Source organism: Culex pipiens, chromosome 3, assembly GCF_016801865.2.
Source record: "Culex pipiens pallens isolate TS chromosome 3, TS_CPP_V2, whole genome shotgun sequence".
Taxonomy (NCBI): domain Eukaryota; kingdom Metazoa; phylum Arthropoda; class Insecta; order Diptera; family Culicidae; genus Culex; species Culex pipiens.
In genome coordinates this window covers 185,754,741-185,778,663 of record NC_068939.1, presented here as the reverse complement: position 1 = coordinate 185,778,663, position 23,923 = coordinate 185,754,741, and the positions used below count along the sequence as shown (strand labels likewise).

Here is a 23,923-nt window from a genome sequence, read left to right as displayed (position 1 = left end):
GGAGAAGTCGGACTACGAGAAAAAGTTACCTGCTGTGCCGTGGGCGGAAGACCGCGTTGGAGAAGTCAGATTTTTGGATTAAAAGTAGTGTCCTGAATCATGGGGAGAAAGTGTTGCATCACTGGCTGTTTTAGTAATGGCGCAAAGATTTCATTGCATTCTTTCCCATCTGACCCACGTTTGTATGATTTTTATTCAAAATTATTCTCTTGGTTTCTACAGAGATTATCGTTTTTCAGACTATCATTCTGGACTGCATTTGCCGAAGTCGATTCGCCACCAACAAATGGTTTTATTTGCTCGCGCCATTTCAAGCCGGACTGCTTTCAAAATCCTAAAATCTGTTCACATGGGCAAATTAAATTGTAAGGCACAATAAATGTAATTAATAAAAAGGGAATTGTTTACTTTTTTCGAATAAAACCAAGCGAAAGAAGTGGAATATTTTTTGCTAGCGAGCTACGATCGCGATCGTCACTGGACGGTGCAATCCATCTGACGTCTACATCTACGGCGCCAATACCGCATCTGACGCACTTTGGCATTCTCCGCAATTCGCACACACGCACGCACTCAAGCTCAACACACACGTGTACGCCATTTTATTGTGTGACTAGGACCCCGCAGTGCCATCAACATCCTGCTGAAGCCACTCAGGTCGCGCTACCTTGCGCGCCACCACAGAGAAGCGCAGAGCTGCGTGATCTCCTGAACGTAGTCATCTGACGACAAGTCGTCGAACAGCAGACGGTGTATGCAGCTTTGAGGTTCATCCGCGTTCCTGCTATCTGCTGCACGAGCATCGAGCGGCCACGTAACATCAACATTACGTCGGAGAAGCGACACAAATCAGGCCAGATCAGCTAGATTAAGCTCCCCAAGTCGTCCTTTATGCATTTTGCCAGGGCAATAAAAATTATTTTCATTCGCCCTGAGCAGAACTAGTTGGACTCGTAACACACCTTCCCCAAAAGCGGAAGTTGGGTTTTTTCCTGCAAAACCTGGCCGAGAAAGGTTTGCATTTATGTGTGGGATTGGTTCTCCTTCACCTCGGTTCAGCTTGCTGCACATCGTACGACTCCCGTACTGATACATAGCTAATAAAACTGTTTAAATCATTAAAAGTTGGTATCCTCGCCAAGTTGGTAGCAATATTTACCGGGGAAAAAAAAGTTTACTGTTCGAAAGCAACCTAACAATTAAGAAATTTCAACTGATTAAGTTATGTTTTGAATTTCTGACAAGGAAAACTGTCATTGAAAAACGTAACGCCTTTGAAAATCCAGTGAACTAAGATAGCAAAGAAATAACTCATCATGCTAAGTTTTTCCTGAAGGGGGGATGTACCGCGATGTACCGCGTAACGCAACCATAAATCAAATGCCAGTGCGTCCTAAATTGGGAAAAATGAGTTTTCTAAGTGCATACAATTTTTAAGATTAAGATTTTTGTTTGTTTTGCTATTGTTTGATACTAAATTTTGTTTTACATCTAAAAATGATTTTTGGAAGCTTTATTGGATAAATTTTCAAAACTTTCTAAAAATCACTATTTAAAATATATATATATATATATATATATAATTTGGTAGAGTACTAAACGTCTGTCATACCCTGTAGCTCACAATTTGGCACATTTTGTTCACTGAAGTTAATTTGAATAATGACTATATTTTTCCGTGTACTTTTTTCTGAATACAGTATTTGTTCGGTATTGCTTAACTGGACCAGCCAAACGTCTCAAAAACAGTTGAAATGCAAAAAAGTCGAGAGATGCATAAATAAATTTGATTGTTTTTATATTCCTGAGTAACTCTCTACAAAACCGAAAATGGATATTATTTATATTTTTTTGAATTGCTTTAAACTTTTTGGGTTCACCCATACAAGGCTCCATACAGCTGTCCATGCAAAAATGGTACTTAAATATGCGAAAATCTTCATCTTTCGGAGGAATTTTCTGATCGGTTTGGTGTCTACGGCGAAGTTGTAAAAAAAGTGGTACACTAAAAAAAAGATTTTTATGTAATTTGCTCTACAAAAAAAAAAATCCATTTTTTTATACGTTTTAGGGGACAACAATCGCAAAAAAATATGACCGAACATTTTGCGTCGAGTTGGTCGTTGTAAAGCTTATGTCGCCCCCCTTCAAAATCGGACCGAAAAATCAGGAGTTCTATTTTCGGCCTACTAAGCGGAGCGCCCTTTAAATTTAAGGTTGGCAGCCCTGCCAACGAGAGCAGAGGCTGGCGATGTGCGGTCCACGAAATTTGAATTGTTTAATCGGTTGTTTTTATAAAAAATCGCGTGAAAAGTAGTGAAAAGATTTTACAACGTGTAGATTTGCATGTGGAATGTGAAGATTTCCTGCAATTTTGGGAATTTGGACAGTTTTATCGCGATTTTTGTTTTTTACGCTGCTTGGTCAATGGTTTGAGAGTTCATCGCGACGGCTTCGGTCTTGCAGTTGTATTAGTGTGATGTGAGCTAGCTCACTCTAAGTGTGGTATTCAACTCGTTAGAAAAATCAAATAGTGCGAAAGAAATAAAAGCAGTTTGTCAAGGAATATTTTTGGAAGTGTCATCAAGCAGCGCTCAAGCAATTTCATATGGTATTGCAGATGGAGAAGAAGTACTTGGAAGATCAGCAAAGCCTGCGGAAGCAGCTATTGCTCCTAGCAGGGGCGCCGACTTTGGGGGGGCACGGCACTTTTTGCCCCCCCTAAAATTTGGCTGGGGGGGCATCCCATACATTGTGCCCCAGAAATTTTGGAAAAATATTCTTATTTTAAATATAAAAAATTGTAAGCGAATCCGCAAAATAGTTCAAAAACATTTGTTGTTTTCGAAATCGCTGAAATTTTTTGAACAAAATTGTTTACAATTTTCTGGATTTAGATGCATTTTTTCTAAATCGACAACGTTTTATCTATACCACTGTGCTCTCTAGGAAAATCAGTAAGCTTAGTACAAGAGCACAGTGGCATCGGTATATGATTTGAGAGATGTCGTCAACATAGATTTTACGGATTTGCTAATAATATTTCTATCTGTGCATGTTGTTCCAAAAACAAAACCAATGTACTTTTTCCATAGCACCTCATCTACAATCAAACTTAAGCAAACTCTTGCGAAAACAATCATCAAGTTTTCAACCGCAACATTCTGCGATTTGCCATTGTAGATCAGGATTTAGCGAGTATAAACTGAAACACTTTTCAAAATGGTCATTTGTTGACTGCTTTACATTAACAAAAATGCTGATAAATTCGATAATTTTTTGGGTAATTTTAGAAAGGATTTGAAAAAATTTCAAATACATTTGTTAACCGTTAACCGTTCTATACCAATTTTAGCTGAAAAATACAATTGTTTCAAAAAAAGTAAATTTTTGAAAACTAGCGCACCGCTTTACTGAGAAACCGACAAATTTAAACATAATCTGAGACAATTCCACATTATAATCTAAAAAAACACAATCCCTTCTGCAATTTATGATCGATTTAAAAAATAAAAAGTTATAGAAATTTTAACTGCACCCTCAAAAAATATGCCAAAAAATCAGAAAAAATAAAAAAAAAAGAAAATTTTCAGGAAATCAGCATTATTGAATATTGGGAATCCATTTTACAACGTTTTTTCTTAAATTCTTAAATTCTTAAATTCTTAAATTCTTAAATTCTTAAATTCTTAAATTCTTAAATTCTTAAATTCTTAAATTCTTAAATTCTTAAATTCTTAAATTCTTAAATTCTTAAATTCTTAAATTCTTAAATTCTTAAATTCTTAAATTCTTAAATTCTTAAATTCTTAAATTCTTAAATTCTTAAATTCTTAAATTCTTAAATTCTTAAATTCTTAAATTCTTAAATTCTTAAATTCTTAAATTCTTAAATTCTTAAATTCTTAAATTCTTAAATTCTTAAATTCTTAAATTCTTAAATTCTTAAATTCTTAAATTCTTAAATTCTTAAATTCTTAAATTCTTAAATTCTTAAATTCTTAAATTCTTAAATTCTTAAATTCTTAAATTCTTAAATTCTTAAATTCTTAAATTCTTAAATTCTTAAATTCTTAAATTCTTAAATTCTTAAATTCTTAAATTCTTAAATTCTTAAATTCTTAAATTCTTAAATTCTTAAATTCTTAAATTCTTAAATTCTTAAATTCTTAAATTCTTAAATTCTTAAATTCTTAAATTCTTAAATTCTTAAATTCTTAAATTCTTAAATTCTTAAATTCTTAAATTCTTAAATTCTTAAATTCTTAAATTCTTAAATTCTTAAATTCTTAAATTCTTAAATTCTTAAATTCTTAAATTCTTAAATTCTTAAATTCTTAAATTCTTAAATTCTTAAATTCTTAAATTCTTAAATTCTTAAATTCTTAAATTCTTAAATTCTTAAATTCTTAAATTCTTAAATTCTTAAATTCTTAAATTCTTAAATTCTTAAATTCTTAAATTCTTAAATTCTTAAATTCTTAAATTCTTAAATTCTTAAATTCTTAAATTCTTAAATTCTTAAATTCTTAAATTCTTAAATTCTTAAATTCTTAAATTCTTAAATTCTTAAATTCTTAAATTCTTAAATTCTTAAATTCTTAAGTTCTTAAATTCTTAAATTCTTAAATTCTTAAATTCTTAAATTCTTAAATTCTTAAATTCTTAAATTCTTAAATTCTTAAATTCTTAAATTCTTAAATTCTTAAATTCTTAAATTCTTATATTCTTAAATTCTTAAATTCTTAAATTCTTAAATTCTTAAATTCTTAAATTCTTAAAAAATTAATTCATGTAATAATTTTTAAATTTTCGATTTTTTTAAACATTGAATTATAATATAATAATATTAATATAATAATATATAATATATAATATTATTGTTATTTCTAAATTTCTGATTGCTTAAATTTCTGAATTTCTGCTTTTGATTTCTTATTATTTTCAAGCCATGAGTTTTTTTAACCCTAGAATTTTTAATACCGTAATTTTTTTTTTAATATTTGAGTATTGAACTTTGTGTTATTTTTTCTAAATTGCAGATTTGAAAAATGGATGTTTTTTTAAATGAGTATTTGTATTTTTAAATTTCTGAAGTTTAAATTATTTATTTTTATTATTTACTGTTACTTCTAGATAATAAGTGAGAATATGCCAATGAGAAGGAATTCGCCTTCCAAACATTCTCAATCTTGTTTTGATTTATTATCTCTTTCGTAAAAAAAAGGATTCCGGATGAAAAAAATCTAATCCCATCGTAATAAAATTATTAAAATTCGTGATATACAATAAACTTTAACATCTAATCGCCAATCTTACCTATCCAGGGTTGTTACAGGAGAGTCGAAAAAAAATCCGCGCCAAATCCGCGCCGACCTAAAACCCGAAACCGCGCGAAATCCGCGCCATATAAAAATATCGCGACTAACACTTTAGAAATTTTATTTTTAATTAAGAAAAATTAAATTAGAAAGTATTTGATAAAAAAACTCGTTTTATGTTTAAAGGAATGAAAGCAATAAACCCGTTTTAAAAAAATACCTCAAGAGACGGTCAAGGAAAGGGTCCTGAAAAAAAAGATTCTTAAGAATTTAAGAATTTAAGAATTTAAGAATTTAATAATTTAAGAATTTAAGAATTTAAGAATTTAAGAATTTAAGAATTTAATAATTTAAGAATTTAAGAATTTAAGAATTTAAGAATTTAAGAATTTAAGAATTTAATAATTTAAGAATTTAAGAATTTAAGAATTTAAGAATTTAAGAATTTAAGAATTTAAGAATTTAAGAATTTAAGAATTTAAGAATTTAAGAATTTAAGAATTTAAGAATTTAGGAATTTAAGAATTTAAGAATTTAAGAATTTAAGAATTTAAGAATTTAAGAATTTAAGAATTTAATAATTTAATAATTTAAGAATTTAAGAATTTAAGAATTTAAGAATTTAAGAATTTAATAATTTAAGAATTTAAGAATTTAAGAATTTAAGAATTTAAGAATTTAAGAATTTAAGAATTTAAGAATTTAAGAATTTAAGAATTTAAGAATTTAAGAATTTAAGAATTTAAGAATTTAAGAATTTAAGAATTTAAGAATTTAAGAATTTAAGAATTTAAGAATTTATGAATTTAAGAATTTAAGAATTTAAGAATTTAAGAATGTAAGAATTTAAGAATTTAAGAATTTAAGAATTTAAGAATTTAAGAATTTAAGAATTTAAGAATTTAAGAATTCTAAAATTATTTGAGATTTGAGAAATATTTTTTTAAGTTTTCTATATTGTTTTCAATTTGATATTTTTTAGTTTTCAAATTTTTACTTTTTAAATTTTGTTTTTATTCAATCTTTAAATTTTTGATTACCCAAAGTTTTTTGTTATTTTGAATTTCAGATTTCTTAAATTTTTAATTTAGAAATTTCAAATTTTTTAAATTACAATTTTAAAAATTTCGAAAAAAAATTATTGTGTATTTTGATTTTTTTTTTGTTGAAAAACTATTAAAATAAAAAAAGTTTCGAATTTTTGAATTTCTGAAGCTTTGACTTTGGAATGTTCTGATCATTTTATTATTGCCAAGAATGTTTAAATTTAGAAAAAAAATATTTCTACCGATTAAATTCCATCTAAAATTCGAAAGTTGATGCCAGCTTCTCTTACGTCCAATCAAGCTCATATTTGGCGCCCACCAGAACAAGCACCAATAATCGTTTTTGTTGCACATTCCAATGTCTATATCTTCGGGAAAAGTTTGTAATATTTGATTTACAACATTTTTTTTTTTTTTTTTTGGGAGGGTGATCCAGCCGCACATCGTTGATGTCGAAACCTCTAAACTGGGCCCTCGTCATGTCACGTCCGTTGGTAGTCTTGTCGTACATTACAACTAGAATGAAATCTGCCAATGAATTAGTACACTTCGACCAAATAAACACTGACGCTGTATGGATCTGACTCTAGAATAAATGCACAGCTGTGTGTTATTCATAAGTCCAAAATGTTCAATTATTCATATAAGTCCAAATTTTCATTTACGGATAACTACCTAACTTGAATTGAATACAAGATTTAAAGAATGCTATCCGAAAGCTACTCTTATCTCAAATCCCCGACATTTTAATTAATAGCCAAAAAAAACGTTTCTTGTAAAACCTGTCTGGCTTCTTTTAAAAAACAAAAAAAAAATGAATAACAGTTCATATTTTACAAGTCGTGAATTGAAATAGAGACGACCATTTGATCGTCAAAATTCCAGTAGATCCTCGATTCGCAACAATGGTCGATACAATCATAATCAGACAACCGTTAGTTCAACAGATCAACGAATTTAGTCCGATATCATTTCACTATTGATTGATCGAGACTCTATGGAAATTTTGACAAATCAGAATGGTTTTTATGCTACTTGAATGAAAATCACCGATTTTGATAAAATTACAAAATTCACTGTTACTAATTTTGTCCCTAAATAACTAAAGGCAAAGTATTAAAAGTTGATATTTATAGTTAAAATCCTAAATTCTACAAAAACTAAATTTTTAAAAACCCGCATCCTAACCTGACACCCACATTAAGATAGGGAAAAATCACATATGTAGCGGTTCATTGTACAAATGTGATATTTCCACTATCGGAGAACCTCCTTGTCTCGATGACAGCTTACCGGCCATCGATTAAGCCCTGAGACTGCGCCAAAGTGGGTTCTCGCAGCATGAAGTGGTGTCCATGTGTAAAAATGGAAGCTTCAGCAATATACTGAACACTTCGATTTTAATTCCACATCGAATCAAATCAAACTCTTTGCCAAACAAGCATCAAACCTATGACACTCATTATGACAAAGCCCAGGGTTCGGGAAAAGTTTGTAATATTTGATTTACAACATTAAAAATTTACTAAATCCAGTATACAATTAAAAATAAATAAGGTTAAAAATCATTACTCAAAACTCAAAAGAAATTAAATATTCAGAGCCGGAGATGTTAAGAAATGACAAGAAACATATAAAAAATAATTTCTACATAATTTTCATCTTCAATTTTCGACGGTTCGTACTAAGAAAATACAAACAAACATTTTCTGAAGAAAATTCAATTAATAAAAATATGTAATTCTTACAAATTATCGTAATTCCTGATAATATTTTCTTAATAACTTGAAAGTAATTTTATCTCTCTTTAAAATTTTTATCAAAATTGCCATCCGCGCGAAATCCGCGCCTGAGCAAAATTAGCCAGCAAATCCGCGCCAGATCCGCGCTATCCGCGCGAAACGCGCCATCCGCGCGATACGCGCCGTCCGTAACAACCCTGCCTATCGATTCCAAAAACAACCGTGCCCCCCAACATTTCGGACTAGTCGGCGCCCCTGGCTCCTAGCATTCGACCTTCAATGTGCCTAATTTCGACCTACCTTCTGATTGGGTGAAATTTCGAAACAGGTTGAATGCATAATAAGAGGCCATTCAAAAATCACGTGGTCACTGTTTTGGGAATCTCAGTTGGAAATTAAAAACATTCGGTTAGTTTGCAAAAAAATCTTTATTATATAAGGTAACGAAGCATCATTTCCAGATGATAAACTTAATGTAATGTGATCTAAGTATTTTGTTTTCGAACACAAAACTAATCTTCAACAATCAATAGGAACGGCGCCTATTGCTTATAATAAAACAAGACAAGAAAAAATATGGCATCAAGGTTTGCGTTTCGTGTCAGTTCTGTGACTGTGTCCTCCTCCTTCCCCAAATCAAAAGTCGACTCCGGTGTCGAAAAGCTCTCGGAGCAGCAGGGTCGCCCGACGGGGCAGCAGTCGCACCAGGTGGCCCAGCACGAGCAGATATTTGGGGATGCCAATCTCGAGTTCGTTCCGCCGGACGCCGTCGATGATTCGGCGGGCGGCCTCCTCGGCCGGAATCGTTCCGAACGCGGACGGAATGCGCATCCGGATGTCGTTGCGGCACTTTTCCGTCACCACAAACGGGTAGAGGTGCACGAGGGAGGTGTGGATGCTCTTTTGGAACTTTTCGATGCGCAGCTCGTCGAGGACCGACTCGAAGAGGCCTTGCACGGCGAATTGGGCGACGGAAAGTGGGGTTTGGTGCTTTACACCGCTGAGGCCGGCGACCGAGGTGAGGAATACGATGTGGCCGTGATTGTTTCGCTTCATTTTTGGGAGGATGGCTTCCAGGAGCTGAGGGTTAAGAATGAGAGATGAGTTTTGGAAGAGTCAGATGAGGCTTAGGGAATCTTACCCAAAAGTGTGAAATGACACTAAGATTAAGGGTGGTCTGAATTGGAGGCGGTTCGGTAACGATTGACCTCGGGCTGGGAACACCGCAGCAGTGAAACAGCATGGTCACGTGGCCAAACTTCTTTTCGATGGCGCTGGTTGTCCGGATGACGTCGTTCTTGTTCGTCACGTCACACTCGAACCCGTGGGCAATGTAGCCACTGTCGTTGATCCCCTTCACCAGGATGTCATTGTCCGTGGAGTTGATGTCGATGCAGGCCACTTTGGCGCCAAGTTCGGCCAACTGAATCGCCAGATCCCGGCCCACGCCGCGACTCGTTCCGAAGATCTGGAAATTATTCAATAAATCAAACGAATCGCTTTCAAAGCTCCAGCAATACTCACGGCCACAATCTCCCCAGCGACGGATTTTCGCTTCGGGGGCTTCACAAACTGGTACAACGACCTAAGCATCTGCAGTGCAAAGTACACCAGAATGATGCAAAAGTCCCAAAACAGGATAAAGCTCGAGTACAGTCTGAGGATCATCTTGACCGGTTTGCGGTGACACTCCAACCAGTCCGGAATATACGGGGCCTGTGAGTCCTGCAAGTGGTAGAATGGAGTTAAGTTCAACACTGTTCCCACGCCCTAAATCATTGCCTCGATCTACCGGGAGTTCGTCGCACCGTAAGCTACTTACATGTCTCACCAGCACTTTTCGGCTAGACATCTGTGAGTATGTGTGTGTGAAAGTTAAGCAACCGAAAGCAAGAGAGGAGGGGAAAAGTAAGAAAATCAAACGAATGTAACAACATAATCAATAGAGTACAGAGTAGTTAAAAGGTAGACACAAAACAACCACAAATCACACAACACGTAAGGGTTAATCTAATTAAGGGAGTGCCGCCACCCAGAGCTTATTGCGCCTCAGCGAACCCGAAAAATCACGTTTTGGTGACCTTTGCCCAGGTTCGTCACGGTTTGAGTGGCTCGGCGAGGACATCTGCACTCAGCTTTTTTTTCTTTCTGGTTGACTGACTCTCGATTTGTTAATACCGAATGGACGAAGGTCACATGCATTGCGATGCTTTTGAGACTACTGATAACAACACGTTGTGCCAAATTAAAATTAAGAAAACGTAAGAACACAACTTACCCTTCAAACAAATCGAACTCAAACTCTCCAAGTCAATATTGAAGGTCGTTCACAATCAAAGTGTGCCTTGTGTGTGCGTGCACTTCTTCCTCTCTTCCAATCGTGCACACGGTGTGATATCGCGAGTATTTATGGCACTATTTAACTAAAAATAGATAAAAACACACACTGAACTAGTGCATGCAGGGCGTGCTGGACGAAGAGACGACGGGCGACTCTTGCATGCCTACAGCTGACTTGATTTACGAACGACTGAGCAAAACAAGACTGAAATGCTGCAAGGGGGAATGTCATTTAATGAAGTGTTTGAGTAGTTTGGTCATGTTGGCAGCATGAGTTTTGTTTTATTTCATGGTGGTATGACTTTTGAGGTGGTAAGGTTGGTATTCAACATTGGTGTTGCGGTACGTCGCACGGTGTATTTTTTTCGAGATAATTAACCCTCTAACGCTCAAATTTTTTTTTCGATGATTTTTATTTTTCCCGTGTTAAGGAGAGATTTTGAAAAACTTTTGTTCTACGAAAAACTTCACTTCTCTTGTTGTATATTTTTCTTGTTTAATTTTTAGTGTTTTGATTTGCATTTATCTTGTTTAGTTTTTGTTTGTTTCTGATAGTATTTGGCTTACTCTACCACCTCCTATCATTACCTTTTGCCTATCTAGTTTATTTTTCATTTTTTAACAGTATTTTTTTTTAAATTTTTAGCTTGTTTTTCACATTTTCTTGGAGGCATAGTCTGGGACACTACAAAAATTACTTCATACTTATTTTCACATAATATAGAGCAGCGGTTCTCAACCTGGGGTACATGCACCCCTAGGGGTACCACGAGCGGTCTAAGGGGGTACCGGGAGACAAACCCCGTAATGGCGGACATTTAAACATAATATTTGAGAGAAAAGAAATAACAAACTGAGCAAAAAAATAATACCATATTTAAAGTGCATTGAATTACGAGCGAATTGTTTTTGACCAATCAGAAAAAGTTTAAAACATATTGAATGATAAAAAATAATTTGCACTTGTTAAGAAATTTTAAGAATTTGAAATATACTGCACCGTTTTCAATTTTTTTTTCTACAAATATCCGTTTCAAATTTGTAAATTGTGCCAGCTACCATTAATTTAAAACATACAAAATATTGGAAAAAATATGTTTCATACAGTCGACTCTCTGGCTGTCGATCTTCCCGATTTCAATATTGCTCCTTCTACCGATGAAATTTTCAGTCCCTTCAAACTGCATACTACGATTCTCTTCATTCCTCGATATTTTCTCTTGCTTGAAGGATCTCTTCCTCGACGGTCCCTTGAATTCATTTTGCTCTAAAAATCTCTTCTGGTTGTCAATAATTTCACTTTCTCATGGCTTACATAGACATTTTTCTTTGAGAAACCAAGCTTTGAAGGGTGTTTGACATTTGTTTGTTTTCGTTAAGTGACGTTGCCATCGTTCTCACCCATAGCTGAGAATCGGGAAAAAAATATTTTCAATCGAGTCATCATTTTGCATCGTTCTGTAAACTGATGATTCTCTTCCTCGACGGTCCCTTGGATATTGACAACCAGAGAGTCGACTGTATTTTGAATATTGTAAATTCGACCTTTCTTTGCTCAAATATTAGTTTTGCATCAAATTAAAATTAGGTTTTTTTTTTGTGATTGTTGTATCTTGGAAATTATGGATCTCATTTTCAATGGTACGAAAACAACACTACAGTGAATATAGTCCTAAATTTAAAGATCAAGGCTTTTCCTTCCAATAGTCACACAAAATACACTCTTTTAATATATGACCTGTATCCCAGCAACAAAAGAATGGATTAAAAATTTTCAAAAAAGAAAGCAGTAAAGAATTTTCTCAACCATTCGATTTTTAGTTTTTTGAAAAAAGTACTATTAAATTAAATAGCATTTTTAAATCTGAAAAATCTAGTCTAACATATAAAAAGGTGTCTGGACCAAAGAGCCTATGTCTGGAAATATTTTTATCGGATTCCTCGGACAATTTTACATAAAATACTTAAAAAAAGGAAGGAGTTCATTAACAGGATGCTGAGATATGATTTTTTGAAAATAAAATCTTTGTTTTTGACGAAAACGGGAAAAAATAAACTTTTTTCACTAAAACTGCGATAACTTGAAAATTTCTGCGATGACCTGAAGATGTTTGGGTACCAAATTTTCGCCACTTTTGGTACCCAGGCATGTATAGGTCATCGCTGAGATTTTAAAGTTATCGCAGTTTTAGTGAAAAAAGTTGATTTGTTGCCGATTTAATCATTTTCCCGTTTTTGCGCGCGGCGCGTCGAAAAACACGGATAATATTTTCAAATAAACATATCTTGGAATCCTGTTAATGAACTCCTCCCATTTTTTAAATGTTATGTAAAAATGTCTGGGGAATCCGATAAACATATTTCCAGACTTTGGCTCTTTGGTCCAGACATAGGCAAAACAGCATTTTAATGTTTCATTCGATCTTTTCATATGTTAGGCTAGATTTTTGAAACTTTTTACTATTTTTCTATGAAAGGCCAACTTATCACCTTTATTTGCGTATAAGACAATTGAAATCGGTTGAAATGGCGAGGAACTATGATTTTTAGAAAAAAAAATTGCTATTTTATTTTTCAGACCACCCTAACACGCTGTAGGTCACCCTAATGGCCAAACAAACAAAATACGAGTCTAATTATTTCGGCCAGGGAACTCCCAGAAATGTTTTGTGCCCGATCCGAGAACTTTTGTTATTTTCCATGCTGTTTTCGTGGGGAATTGGTTTAATTTAATTTACAAAATTGGAATGTCAAAAAACTCATGCAAACGAAAAATTTCATGTATGAACACGAGGGGGTACCAGCAGCTTAAGTAACAGAAAAGGGGTACCTAGCCTAGAAAAGGTTGAGAACCGCTGATATAGAGGTTAGTAAGAAACACAGCCATAGTTGACTCCAGCGAAAACTCATTTTTAAAAACATTGGAAAAGTTACATAAAACAAGTTCTTTCCAATGGTTTTTACATACACAGCAAAGAAAGTAGTAATCCAGCGGCGTGTAAAAGGCGTGGGTGTAAAATAAATATTGCATTATTTTATAAAATTCTGTGTAATATTACACCCTGAAATATGTTGCTCATCAGTATGGAAAACCTATTTGACCGAAATGTCAAGCTCATATATAAGTTTATCCTCTCCATTTTTCATCGGTCTGATGGTCGAGCGGGCAAAGGCGCCAGTCCTTACCGTTGGTGCTGGGTTTGAATCCCATCGGTTGTAATTTTTTTTTGTGTTTGCAAAAAATGTACATGCAGTGTGTAATATTAAGTGTTTATGTTGACGAAGGTGATGTGCATGCTTTTGCATGCGATTTTACCATCTGATTTTTTGCTGTGTATCAAAATTTGGCATAAAAAATATTTTCGGCGAATTTTTAGATCGAAGCCCGCCTGGAGGCGTGGTTGGGTTGTAGAGGGTTAAGATAACAAAATTGACTAGTCTGATATTTAGCATCATGAAAAAATGCTCTTGCCTGAAACTTTTTTGGGTCCTTCGAAATATTTCGTTGAGGGGTCTAGGAAAACTTTTTTTTTCGATTTTATAGGATTATTTTTTTCTTCAGAAAAGCCATTGAAAATTGATGAATTCATGTACATATCCATCAAATTTCTAATCTTGCTCATCTTGAACCAACATTGATACTTTTTAAGGTGAATTGTTCTCGAAACTGTTCTCTAGAGGTTCTTAGAGGGGACCATCCATAAACCACGTGGACACTGTTTTGGAAATCTCCACACCCCCCACCCCCTTCGTGGACAATTGTCCATACAAAAAAAAACTTTTTTGTATGGATCGTGGACAATCGCCATAACATCCCACCCCCAAAGTGTCCACTTGGTTTATGGATGGTCTCGAGGTAAGAGGACTCATTTAATTTTTATAATTTGTTTTTGATTCCCATAAAAGTGTCCACATGGTTTATGGATGGTATGGTCCCTTTCTGGCAACACGATTTTTTTTTTAATTTCTGCCTCCCAAAAATCAACGTCTTTTTACAAATTGTTCAATATTGTGTGAAGTTTAAGATTGGTTTTTGATCAACAATTCAGAAGAAAAACGAGATTAGTCACATTCATAACTCAATTTGACGAGAGGAAACTGTCTTGGGATAACAATTTGCAGCAGCATAACTGTAATCAAGCAGTAAGTACGTTGTGTTACTTCTTGCTTCAATGTTTTGAAAATTACACATGAAATATGAAATTAACTTTATTTAAAAAAAGTTTTTCCACGCTAAAAAGAGGTAAAATTGTGTGAATTATTCAATTCGTAAATTTAAACTAGACCATTTAAATTTTTGGTTGTAACATTTAATTATACATTTCATTGCTATAAAACAGCAAAACAAAATTGTCTAGTTACCCAAAATTTACTGAGAGAAAAAGCTCTAAGAACACAAAATAGGCAGAATAGCAAGGGAAGTGAGTAAACGTTTACGAACAGTTTAGTCTGTACTTTGTATCGGCAATTGGCGTATGCAAAATGAAGCTATGTCTAAAATAATGTTAATCAAACCAACGATTTGCGAAGGCGGTAATGAATACTGCTTAGCCGTATGTTAACAGCTCCAACCAACCGGGAAAGCACCTAGAGTTAATTTAATTTTCCATCCGAATGGGTTTGAGCCTTGTTTGATCGCGGTTTTACCGGCAGTAAGACAATTGGCCTATTTCGCCAAACAAGAAAAACCTCACTTTATCACGAGAGTTATATTTCTGGATTAGGACTCGCGCGCAAAAAGTGGAGATAAACGGTCGGAAAAATGGACTTCCCCCGCCAACCTAATTCGTGGTCTGGGCCCCGTTCGTTGTCGAGGGGGTTGAATTAAACCGTGCAAACCGTGATTGTGTGGCTTTGAGCGCCGCCAACGAAGAACCTCAAGCCCAACCTCAATGGGGAGGATAATTGCTCGTTTAATTCTTCAATTGTTTGACCGCCTTTTCCGTTCGGTTTCACAGACGAGGTGCAGCCTTTTTTTTGCGAGGTGCTCCTATCGATCTAGACCTACATTTTATTTCGGCAAGCACACCGACTTGGCTGGGTTCGACGAAGCTTCCAGCGCAAATTAAGCAAACGCATTAGTCCAGCTATGCCGGTTGGATGATGCAAAAAAATAAAATAAAATGTAATGGAATAAAATAAGTGTTATAGATGAAAGCGAGATATGGAATGATGAGTTTTTTGGCGCAATCTATGTAAATGTACTCTGTTGATTAGGCGAAGATCCGTTTTATTTGCACCGTCGAGGTTAGTGCACTCTTTGAGTTCAGTTCGTTTTAACCGAACTTTGGGTGGCCTATCCGCCACACCTAGGTTAGCCGCCGCTGAAGATGATCGATCGATGCTACTAATAGAGTACTTTTGATAACACTGGCTGTCGATCCGATCGATAAGTGCCAATGCCGCGGCCACCGCCGCCGCCGCACCAAGTTCGTCGAACTCATTTTATGTGATGAGTGTTTGGTTGGAGTGATGCTTGATTAGGTTTAATCGCGGTATTGCGCCGAAGAAGAGTTCGCGTTGAGTTTGGGCATTTGTATCACTCTGCAGCTTTGACTTTGACTGTGTGTGAGCGTGCTCGAGCACGTGTTTGTTGTAGTAGGCCAGGATGGTTGACTGGCATTGGATGGCTGGGTTTGAAGAGTTATGCTTTCACGTTCATTCGAGCGAAAGTGCGTACAAAATGTGAGTATTTTAAATTACTATGCGGCTGTGGATTTTTATTTGCATAGTTGTAGTGCTCACCTTCACAGCTTTTGGAGTTACCTAACATGTAGTAATTATAATAATTGATATTTTTGTTAAATTTATGAACTGGAAAAGTGGTGATCACTTTGACTCTATTATTGAACAAAGTAATGTGCTCCCATTTATAAAAAAAAAAAAAAGTTGGACTCACTTAGAAGAAATAGAAACTAGAAACAGAAATAAAACTCTTTCCCCGAGTTATATACCACTTGAAGGTCACTATGGCTTAGTATCCACCATCAAAATTTACTGTTGAAAAATCAGTGATAAAAGCCAAGAAAAATATCCTAATCGACCTTAACCTTGAAAATATCATTATAAAGGAGTCGTAAATTTTGTGAAAAAAAAAGTGGAAATGGAAAAAAAATAATCTAAACTGGGTTCCTCGACATGTCGCCCCAAAAACGGAAAAATTACGAAAACGGAAAAAACAGTTTTCACTAAAACTGCAATAACTTCTAAATTTCGGCGTCTTTCAATTACGAAATTTTCAAAAAAATATGTCTCGTATCTATCGGTTTTTTTTTACAAAAAATTGTCCACGTGGTTTATGGTCTCACTACAAAAAGTTTTATTTTTGTTCGGCAAAACTTACATTTTTAACCAAGGGATTGCGAACAACTGTTTTGGTACCATCCTAATTTTGGCAACACGACGTGAATTTCATTCTACCAAAATCGGAAAATCTTAAAAAGTATTTAAAAAAAATACTAATATTTGTGCGAGAACCATCAACAAACATCGTTAGCCCGTCAAAATGACGGGTGTGGTTTATGGGAATATTCATAAAAAACGTAATGAAACAGATGATTTGTTGCGTTAAAAAATTACGATAAAAGATATAATTTGCTTGAAAAATAATTACATTTTTATAATAACTACATAATTTACGTTTTGAAAGTATAACGAGACCCAAAATTTCAAATGAAATTTGAATGTTGCCGGAAACGGGATGGCCTGTAATGCATTTAACAACACATTAGTCAATGAAATGTTGACATCATGGCTTGTGTTACTGTTTCGCAGGCTCATACTTATGCCTTAAATTACAAAAATATTTATCAAACAGATATAATACTATGTAATATATTGTAAGGTTCTCGTCTTTATTCTTCCTTCACATTCCAGATGTTTAAAAAATGTTTGGATTTTTATTTTTGAATCAGTAAATTGATTTTATTTATTTTTTAGCAAAAACGCATGGTGTTTTAAATCTTTCAGTCGTATATTTTGATATGCTTTTGGCTCGAGCTTTTTAGATATTTTGTATTTCTAATTAATATTTATGAAAAAATATCTGAAGTCTGTGAAAAATATTAATCTGTAAACAGATTTTTGGAGATAAATCTTTATTTTATTTTTTCAAAGTCAATCCTCTGCGTGATGAATTGACATCTGACAGGAGCCTCGCATCACATCAATTTGTGAATTGCTGCCGAGAGGATTTTTGTGACCCAACCCAAGTTGAAAGGTCCCCCCTTCATCTAGTAGTCACTGCGGACACACTCACTTACTTTTTTGCATACGCTCGCGACTTTGGCCACTTCGATTTATGCCTTTTTACTTCCTGGCGGAACTGCGCGCCCCATTGCCAATTTGGTGTCCAGCGCTTACTACGAGCTTCGAGGAGCTGGTGTGCGCGAGCGCGCGAAAAGTGGTATTACCAAAGAGGCATTTTTTGTTGTTGCTGCTGCTTTGAGCTTTTTCGATGAGTGCAATCTTCGGCCGATAATTAGCGGCGATTTCAAATTAACGGCAAAAATAGCACTCTCCGGGTGTGATTCATATACTTTTCACTCATTTAGAATGTGGCGTTTGATTTCTTCCGATTGGCACGTTCGCGAGGCAGGCAGCTGCTTTTTTAGAGTGAGGAATGTACAAAGTGGATATTTGGAGATTTTTTTAAAGCGCCGGTTTATAACGTGATCTCGGCCGAAAGCCGTTTTGAGACAGGGTCGCCACGTTACCATTTATTAACCGCACACTTTTCTTGATTATACCATGCGCTAAACGTTATAAGGCAGTAATATTTTTCTTAATGGACAGTGTATCTTGCATAAAGAGGTTATTGGCACCCTGATCTACCGTTCTACTACTATTTATAATTCTCGTAACCGGTGCACCAAGAATGATAATGACGAGAACCATTTGCCTTAACCAACGCGGTCATTATCAGACTCACCACAATCAGTTCACACTCGTGTATTGTGATTTGAATTTATGCAGAGGAATTTTCGAAAATGATCGAGAGTAAATTTCGAAGATGTTTCGAAAATTATTCGTCAAATTATAAAAAAAAAATCCCGTGGTTTTTTTTTATCTTGAAAAATAAAGTTTACAACCTTTCGAAAAGTCACTCACGATATCGTATCAAAGTTGGCACCGGAGATGAGCAGAACTGCCACATTTCCCAGCTACGGCGTTTCATCTAATCATCATTTTTACCTCCAGTACCAGCGAGATGGAAAACCCCTTCGAGAATAGTCCGTGATGATGGGATTCGGTCCAAGAGGCAAAAAATAAACCGGTCGCCGCCGCGCCATCTGGCTGCGTGCTCAGAGTACAGAAATCATTGTCATGGCATGCTGCTGCTGCTGCTGCGGTTATGATTAAGTGCATGCTGCTTTATTCTATGCAACTAAGGCCCAGTCTTCAAAGGGGGTGAATTCTCTCACGTGAGCCACCAACAGTAGGCGGCGACGTCGTCGACGGTTAGCCGCGCTCTCACCCGTCGATCGCGTGAAGAAAGAGGTGACAAAACGGAGAGAACAATGGGCTTGGGGTTCTTCGTTGCTGCTTTGGCTGGGCCGACTTGAATGCGCGCACGAGAAGGGAACCTCAACGATCGCGTGCGGCTTGGGAGTGCGCGGCGGCGAAAGAAAGAACGAGAGCGCGAGCCACTGTGAGATGTGAGAGCGGTGGCTTGGGAGAAATGGCTTGAACAAACAGTGTGGAGCTCCTAGCAGGGTGACGAACTTTTTGATAACCGATAAAAAATCTTCATCGAATTAAATTCGTTTAACACTCTTCATAAGTAAAAATGTAAAGAGATGGTTAAACGAGACTCAGCAATGAATTACAAATTATCAAAAGGAGTTTTGTAGGTGACAGATGAACATTGTTTTGTGTTTTAAAAATCAGGCCATTGCAAATTTTACTTTAAGTTTTGTCCGGTTCAAATCCCCCGGAAAATCAGGGGGACAACATTATTGCTGAAAATTTAAATTATCTTTGAAATTTTCATTAAAAAAAATAATGTGAAATTGATTGTAAACTATTTAAAATACACTGTATAGCGTATTTTTATTGTATTTTAACAATTTTTCGGACTTTTTGCAAATCTTGAATTTTGGCACCGGTTCTACCCCATTTCCCGGAATTCCATTCCCCGAAAGCCATTTCCCAGTAAACCATTCCCCAGGATGCCATTTCCATAAGTTCTATTCCCCATAATGGTCTATTCCTCAGAAACTCAATCTCAATTATTATTTGACGTTGGTTTTAAACAAAAGTTGATTTTTTCTTTAAGGTTGAATTTTCCCTTCTTTAAAGCGATTCGAATATGAATTGAATTAGTGATGAAACTTTAATATCATCATGCCAAACGGCATAATGATATTAAATTTTGCATTATGGCAAATGGGAAATATATTTTTTCAAGGTGAACTTGATTTGCAAAATAACACTATTTTTAGAGAACATCAAATGCCAACTTTTCAGAAATTTCCAGGTTGTGCAAAAAATCTTTGACCGAGTTATGAATTTTTGAATCAATACTGATTTTTTTTTAAATCGAAATATTGGTCGCAAAAATTTTTCAATTTCATTTTTCGATGTAAAATCAAATTTACAATCAAAAAGTACTTTAGTGAAATTTTGATAAAGTGCACCGTTTTCAAGTTAAAGCCATTTTTAGGTAACTTTTTTGAAAATAGTCGCAGTTTTTCTTTTTTTAATTAGTGCGCATGTTTGCCCACCTCTGATATTTAGGAGCGGCTGTGGCTGAATGGTTACGGTGTTCGCTTTGTAAGCGAATGGTTCTGGGTTCGATTCCCATCTGCTCCTATCGAGAAAGTTAAGGACATAGAAATACTTGAAATGCTGAATATGAACGAAAAATCAAAGTCGCTTGTGGCGGGGTTCGAACCCCCGTCCTTTGGATTGGTAAGCAAAAAAAATGCTAACTACTAGGCCATGGCGACTTGGTGAGCCTAGACTGGAATTAGGAATACTGTTACAACCAACCCGCAACGCCTTTCGAGGTGTATCCTAGGGTTCTACCTCTCCTACTAACATTGAGTCCAAAACCTCCCTACAAACATCTATACCACTAAGGTGACGTAGGGGTCCTTGCGCACTTTAGATAGGTGTTTACTAACGATCCTCCCCTTCCCTGAGGATAGCTTGGACCCGGCCTGGACCCCCTTATGCCCTGGGCTGTATTACACACTCATCAAAAGATGAAGACATGGTATCTCCCGTGTTGGATTATTGTTCCGGATGAGGGTCTAATACAACCACACCAAACAGTGGGATAAGCGTTGTGGAGCCTTCCGGTGGTGGGGCGTCCTCCAAATGCTAATGCTAATGCTAATGTTTGCCCACCTCTGATATTTTTGAAAAGCTGAGAAAATTCTCTATATTTTGCGTTTTTGAACTTTGTTGATACGACCCTTAGTTGCTGAGATATTGCCATGCAAAGGTTTAAAAAACAGGAAAATTGATGTTTTCTAAGTCTCACCCAAACAACCCACCATTTTCTAATGTCGATATCTCAGCAACTAACGGTCCGATTTTCAATGTTAAAATATGAAACATTTGTGAAATTTTCCGATCTTTTCGAAAACAAAATCACCAAAAAAAATTTACCGTACATTTTTTCCAGTGTAGTTCTTATCCATACCTACAACTTTGCCTAAGACACCAAATCGATCAAAAAATTCCTTCAAAAGATACAGATTTTTGAATTTTCATACATCATATTTGTATGATCAGCTGCCAAATTTTTATGGAAAATTATATGGACAAACTAATGATGCAAAATGGCTTCTTTGGGCATACCGAAGGCACCAAAAAAATTTCAGTCAGATTAAAAAATACAAAAACAAAATCGAATGACCGAAATCTGAGAGAACTGCTAAAATGGGAAACATATTTTTTCAAGATCCTAATTATTTCTAGGGAATTGTTTATTCTGGGGAACGAAATTCTTGGGAATAGGTCATTCTGCGAAATGGAATTCTGGGGAATGGGATAAAACTTTTTTGATATTTTGGACATTTTTGCTTGAAAAATTAGCTTGAAATTTGAAATTTGTTTTTTTTTTGCCTAGATGGCGACCAATTCGCCAGTGTGGTCTTGCCACATATTGTTAAAAAAGGTAAATATTATGATCGGATGACTAGATTAATTGGCCGCCATCTTGGATTAAAAATTCCCAGACTACTTAAAAGCACATTTGCTTGGCTCATAGTTGAGCTCGATGACCCAAAATAAATCAAAAGATGAAAAAATCGTTATTTGTAAGTGATTTGTAAGAGTTGGTGTAGAATGGTTGGATTATTAAATTTGTGTAAAAATCTAAGACGTTTATTTTTAGCAAAAAAGGTAAATTCCGAATAGATATTCCCAAGCGGTACAGATTGGTCAACATTGTCACGATTGGATTATATATATAAAAAAATCAGACCTTCCGTGATTTTTTAAATTTGTAGATTAATTTAGAAAATGTGACAAGAAGATCCATAAAAATGCAAGCTAATCCAGTTTCTAACGAAAAAATCGACACAATGCATATAGGACATTTATGCGACCATGGGAAATTTTGTGCAGTAAAATGATTATTTTTAGGAAAAAAATATTTTTTTTTCTGAAGATTTGCAGAGAAGTTGTATTTTTTTAAACGAAGTTTACTGTTGCAAAATAATTATTAACTTGTTAGGTAAACTCACATGAAATCGGAAAAAGTTGTCCCGATTTCGATTTCGGTGAAATTTTGCTCTAAGGAGTAACTCCATTTTGGTCCCTGATCACGAATCCAAGGTACATTTTACGATATCTCGTGACAATGGGGCGGTACGACTCCTTTTATTTTTCTGGATTTTTACTAAGACACGATTTTCAATGATTTGTAGCTCGAATCCTTGAAGAGATAGAAATTCGGTGTCGAAGGGACCTTTTGTGTAAAATTGGACGCCCGATTTGATGGCGTACTCAAAATTTAAAATAAGTATCTTTCATCAAAAATGTTAAAAAATAGTGTTAAAATCGCTGCCATGTCCGTTACTCAACTGTCAAAGATTCTGAGACTTTTTGTGCGCAATTTAATGTACTGTAAACCGGGGTGACTTTGATAGGATTTCAATTTGTTTTCGGAATATTTTCCAACAGGTAAGGTTTTTCTCAAGATTATTATTTTTAAAACATGTACTGGGGTAGGTTACACAAAGTCCATGCACTATTTTGGAAAAAAAAAATTTTTCAATAGTCTTTAGAAAAATAGTTACGTTAAAAATTTTTTGTTTAAATTCTGGGGTGACTTTGATAGTCAAAGTTTTTCTTATTAAAATCATATTTAAGATGTTAAAACTGTATTTGTACGTTAAATGTACCATCACTAAAGAAGCTGATATAGTTTTAAAGAAAAAATAATCAATGTTTATAATTGTTAACTAAGTTGATAAGCTTTTTAACAAAATACACATAAATTTTAGGTAAAATTGTTAAAAAAATAGAATTTTGCCTGAAATTTGTTAAAACTAGTTTTGTTTGTAAAAATATCGATTTATATTGCATTTTATGCTGAAATCGAAGCACGAATCACAAGTTTTCACATTTTACATGAAATTCAACTGAAATTGCCTACAAATTTGGAGATTTTTTTGAATTGTGCTTCAAAAACACATATTATTTATTGTTTACAAGCTTGTTTAACCATCACCTAGTAGAAAATTGTCCAAAGAATCCGAAAATGCATTCCGTTTTCCGATTCAAAATCATGTTCATTGAGAAAATCGTGACACTTTGAGATGTTTAAAATAATTAATTTCATAAACATTTTCAAAACTATAGTTAACTAACTTTTTAAACTTTTGAAAATTTTGTGAAAAGTTCTTTTTGAGGTACTTTGAACACTTCTCTACCACGGTCAGTTTGATTCCATACCATTCCGTACGTATTTAATTTGTACTCTTCATTTTGCGGAAAAATCTCAAACCTATCAAAGTCACCCCGGCTATCAAAGTCACCCCGTTATACGGTACTTTTTTTATCTGCAATAACCCATAGTGGTAATTTTTCATTTAGAACAAAAAAAATCATCGCTTGTTTTTTTTTAACTTTGCAGGGTTACTTTTTAGAAAGTACCAATGCTCTACTTATGTTTATACATAAAAATTTTGGTTTTTGTCTGCTCTAAAAACACTCTAAAATCAAAAATGTAACCCTGAAATGTTTACAAAATTAATCTTTAGTTTAACATTCAATTTTTGTTGGTTTCGAAAGCATGAGTACAACCCAATTCCCAGAAACGCTTATACGAACAGTTGCTTCGAGAGAGGAGCTTTTTAATAACATCAACAACAGCAGTGAGGAAAATAAAATAAAATAAAGCCAGCAACACCGCTCAGCTGCTGCGCAGCTTTAAGGAAATTATGTATATGTAACTTCTTTATCTCTTCCGATGTGGCGCTGGTGCTGGGGCTCTGGAGGAGCAGTTTTTTCGAAA

The 23,923-nt window shown here is 34.7% G+C and overlaps 1 protein-coding gene across 3 annotated transcripts; it reads right to left on the bottom strand.

The window, feature by feature from the left end:
• Positions 1–8,620: 8,620 nt before the first annotated feature.
• On the bottom strand, positions 8,621–10,665 carry LOC120423210 (17-beta-hydroxysteroid dehydrogenase 13-like). 3 transcript variants are annotated; one of them, XM_039586914.2, is made up of 5 exons: positions 10,388–10,665; positions 9,902–9,961; positions 9,634–9,834; positions 9,251–9,577; positions 8,621–9,189 (listed from the first exon to the last, which is right to left on the bottom strand). In XM_039586914.2, the coding sequence occupies exons 2-5, from the start codon at positions 9,959–9,961 to the stop codon at positions 8,746–8,748; spliced, it is 1,032 nt and encodes a 343-aa protein (XP_039442848.1). In that variant the 5' UTR covers positions 10,388–10,665; the 3' UTR covers positions 8,621–8,745. The 3 variants fall into 3 exon arrangements, with proteins under 3 accessions (XP_039442848.1, XP_039442849.1, XP_039442851.1); XM_039586915.2 differs by having other exon boundaries at positions 9,932–9,961; positions 10,388–10,664; XM_039586917.2 differs by lacking the exon at positions 9,902–9,961 and having other exon boundaries at positions 10,388–10,663.
• Between the last annotated feature and the right edge of the window lie 13,258 nt (positions 10,666–23,923).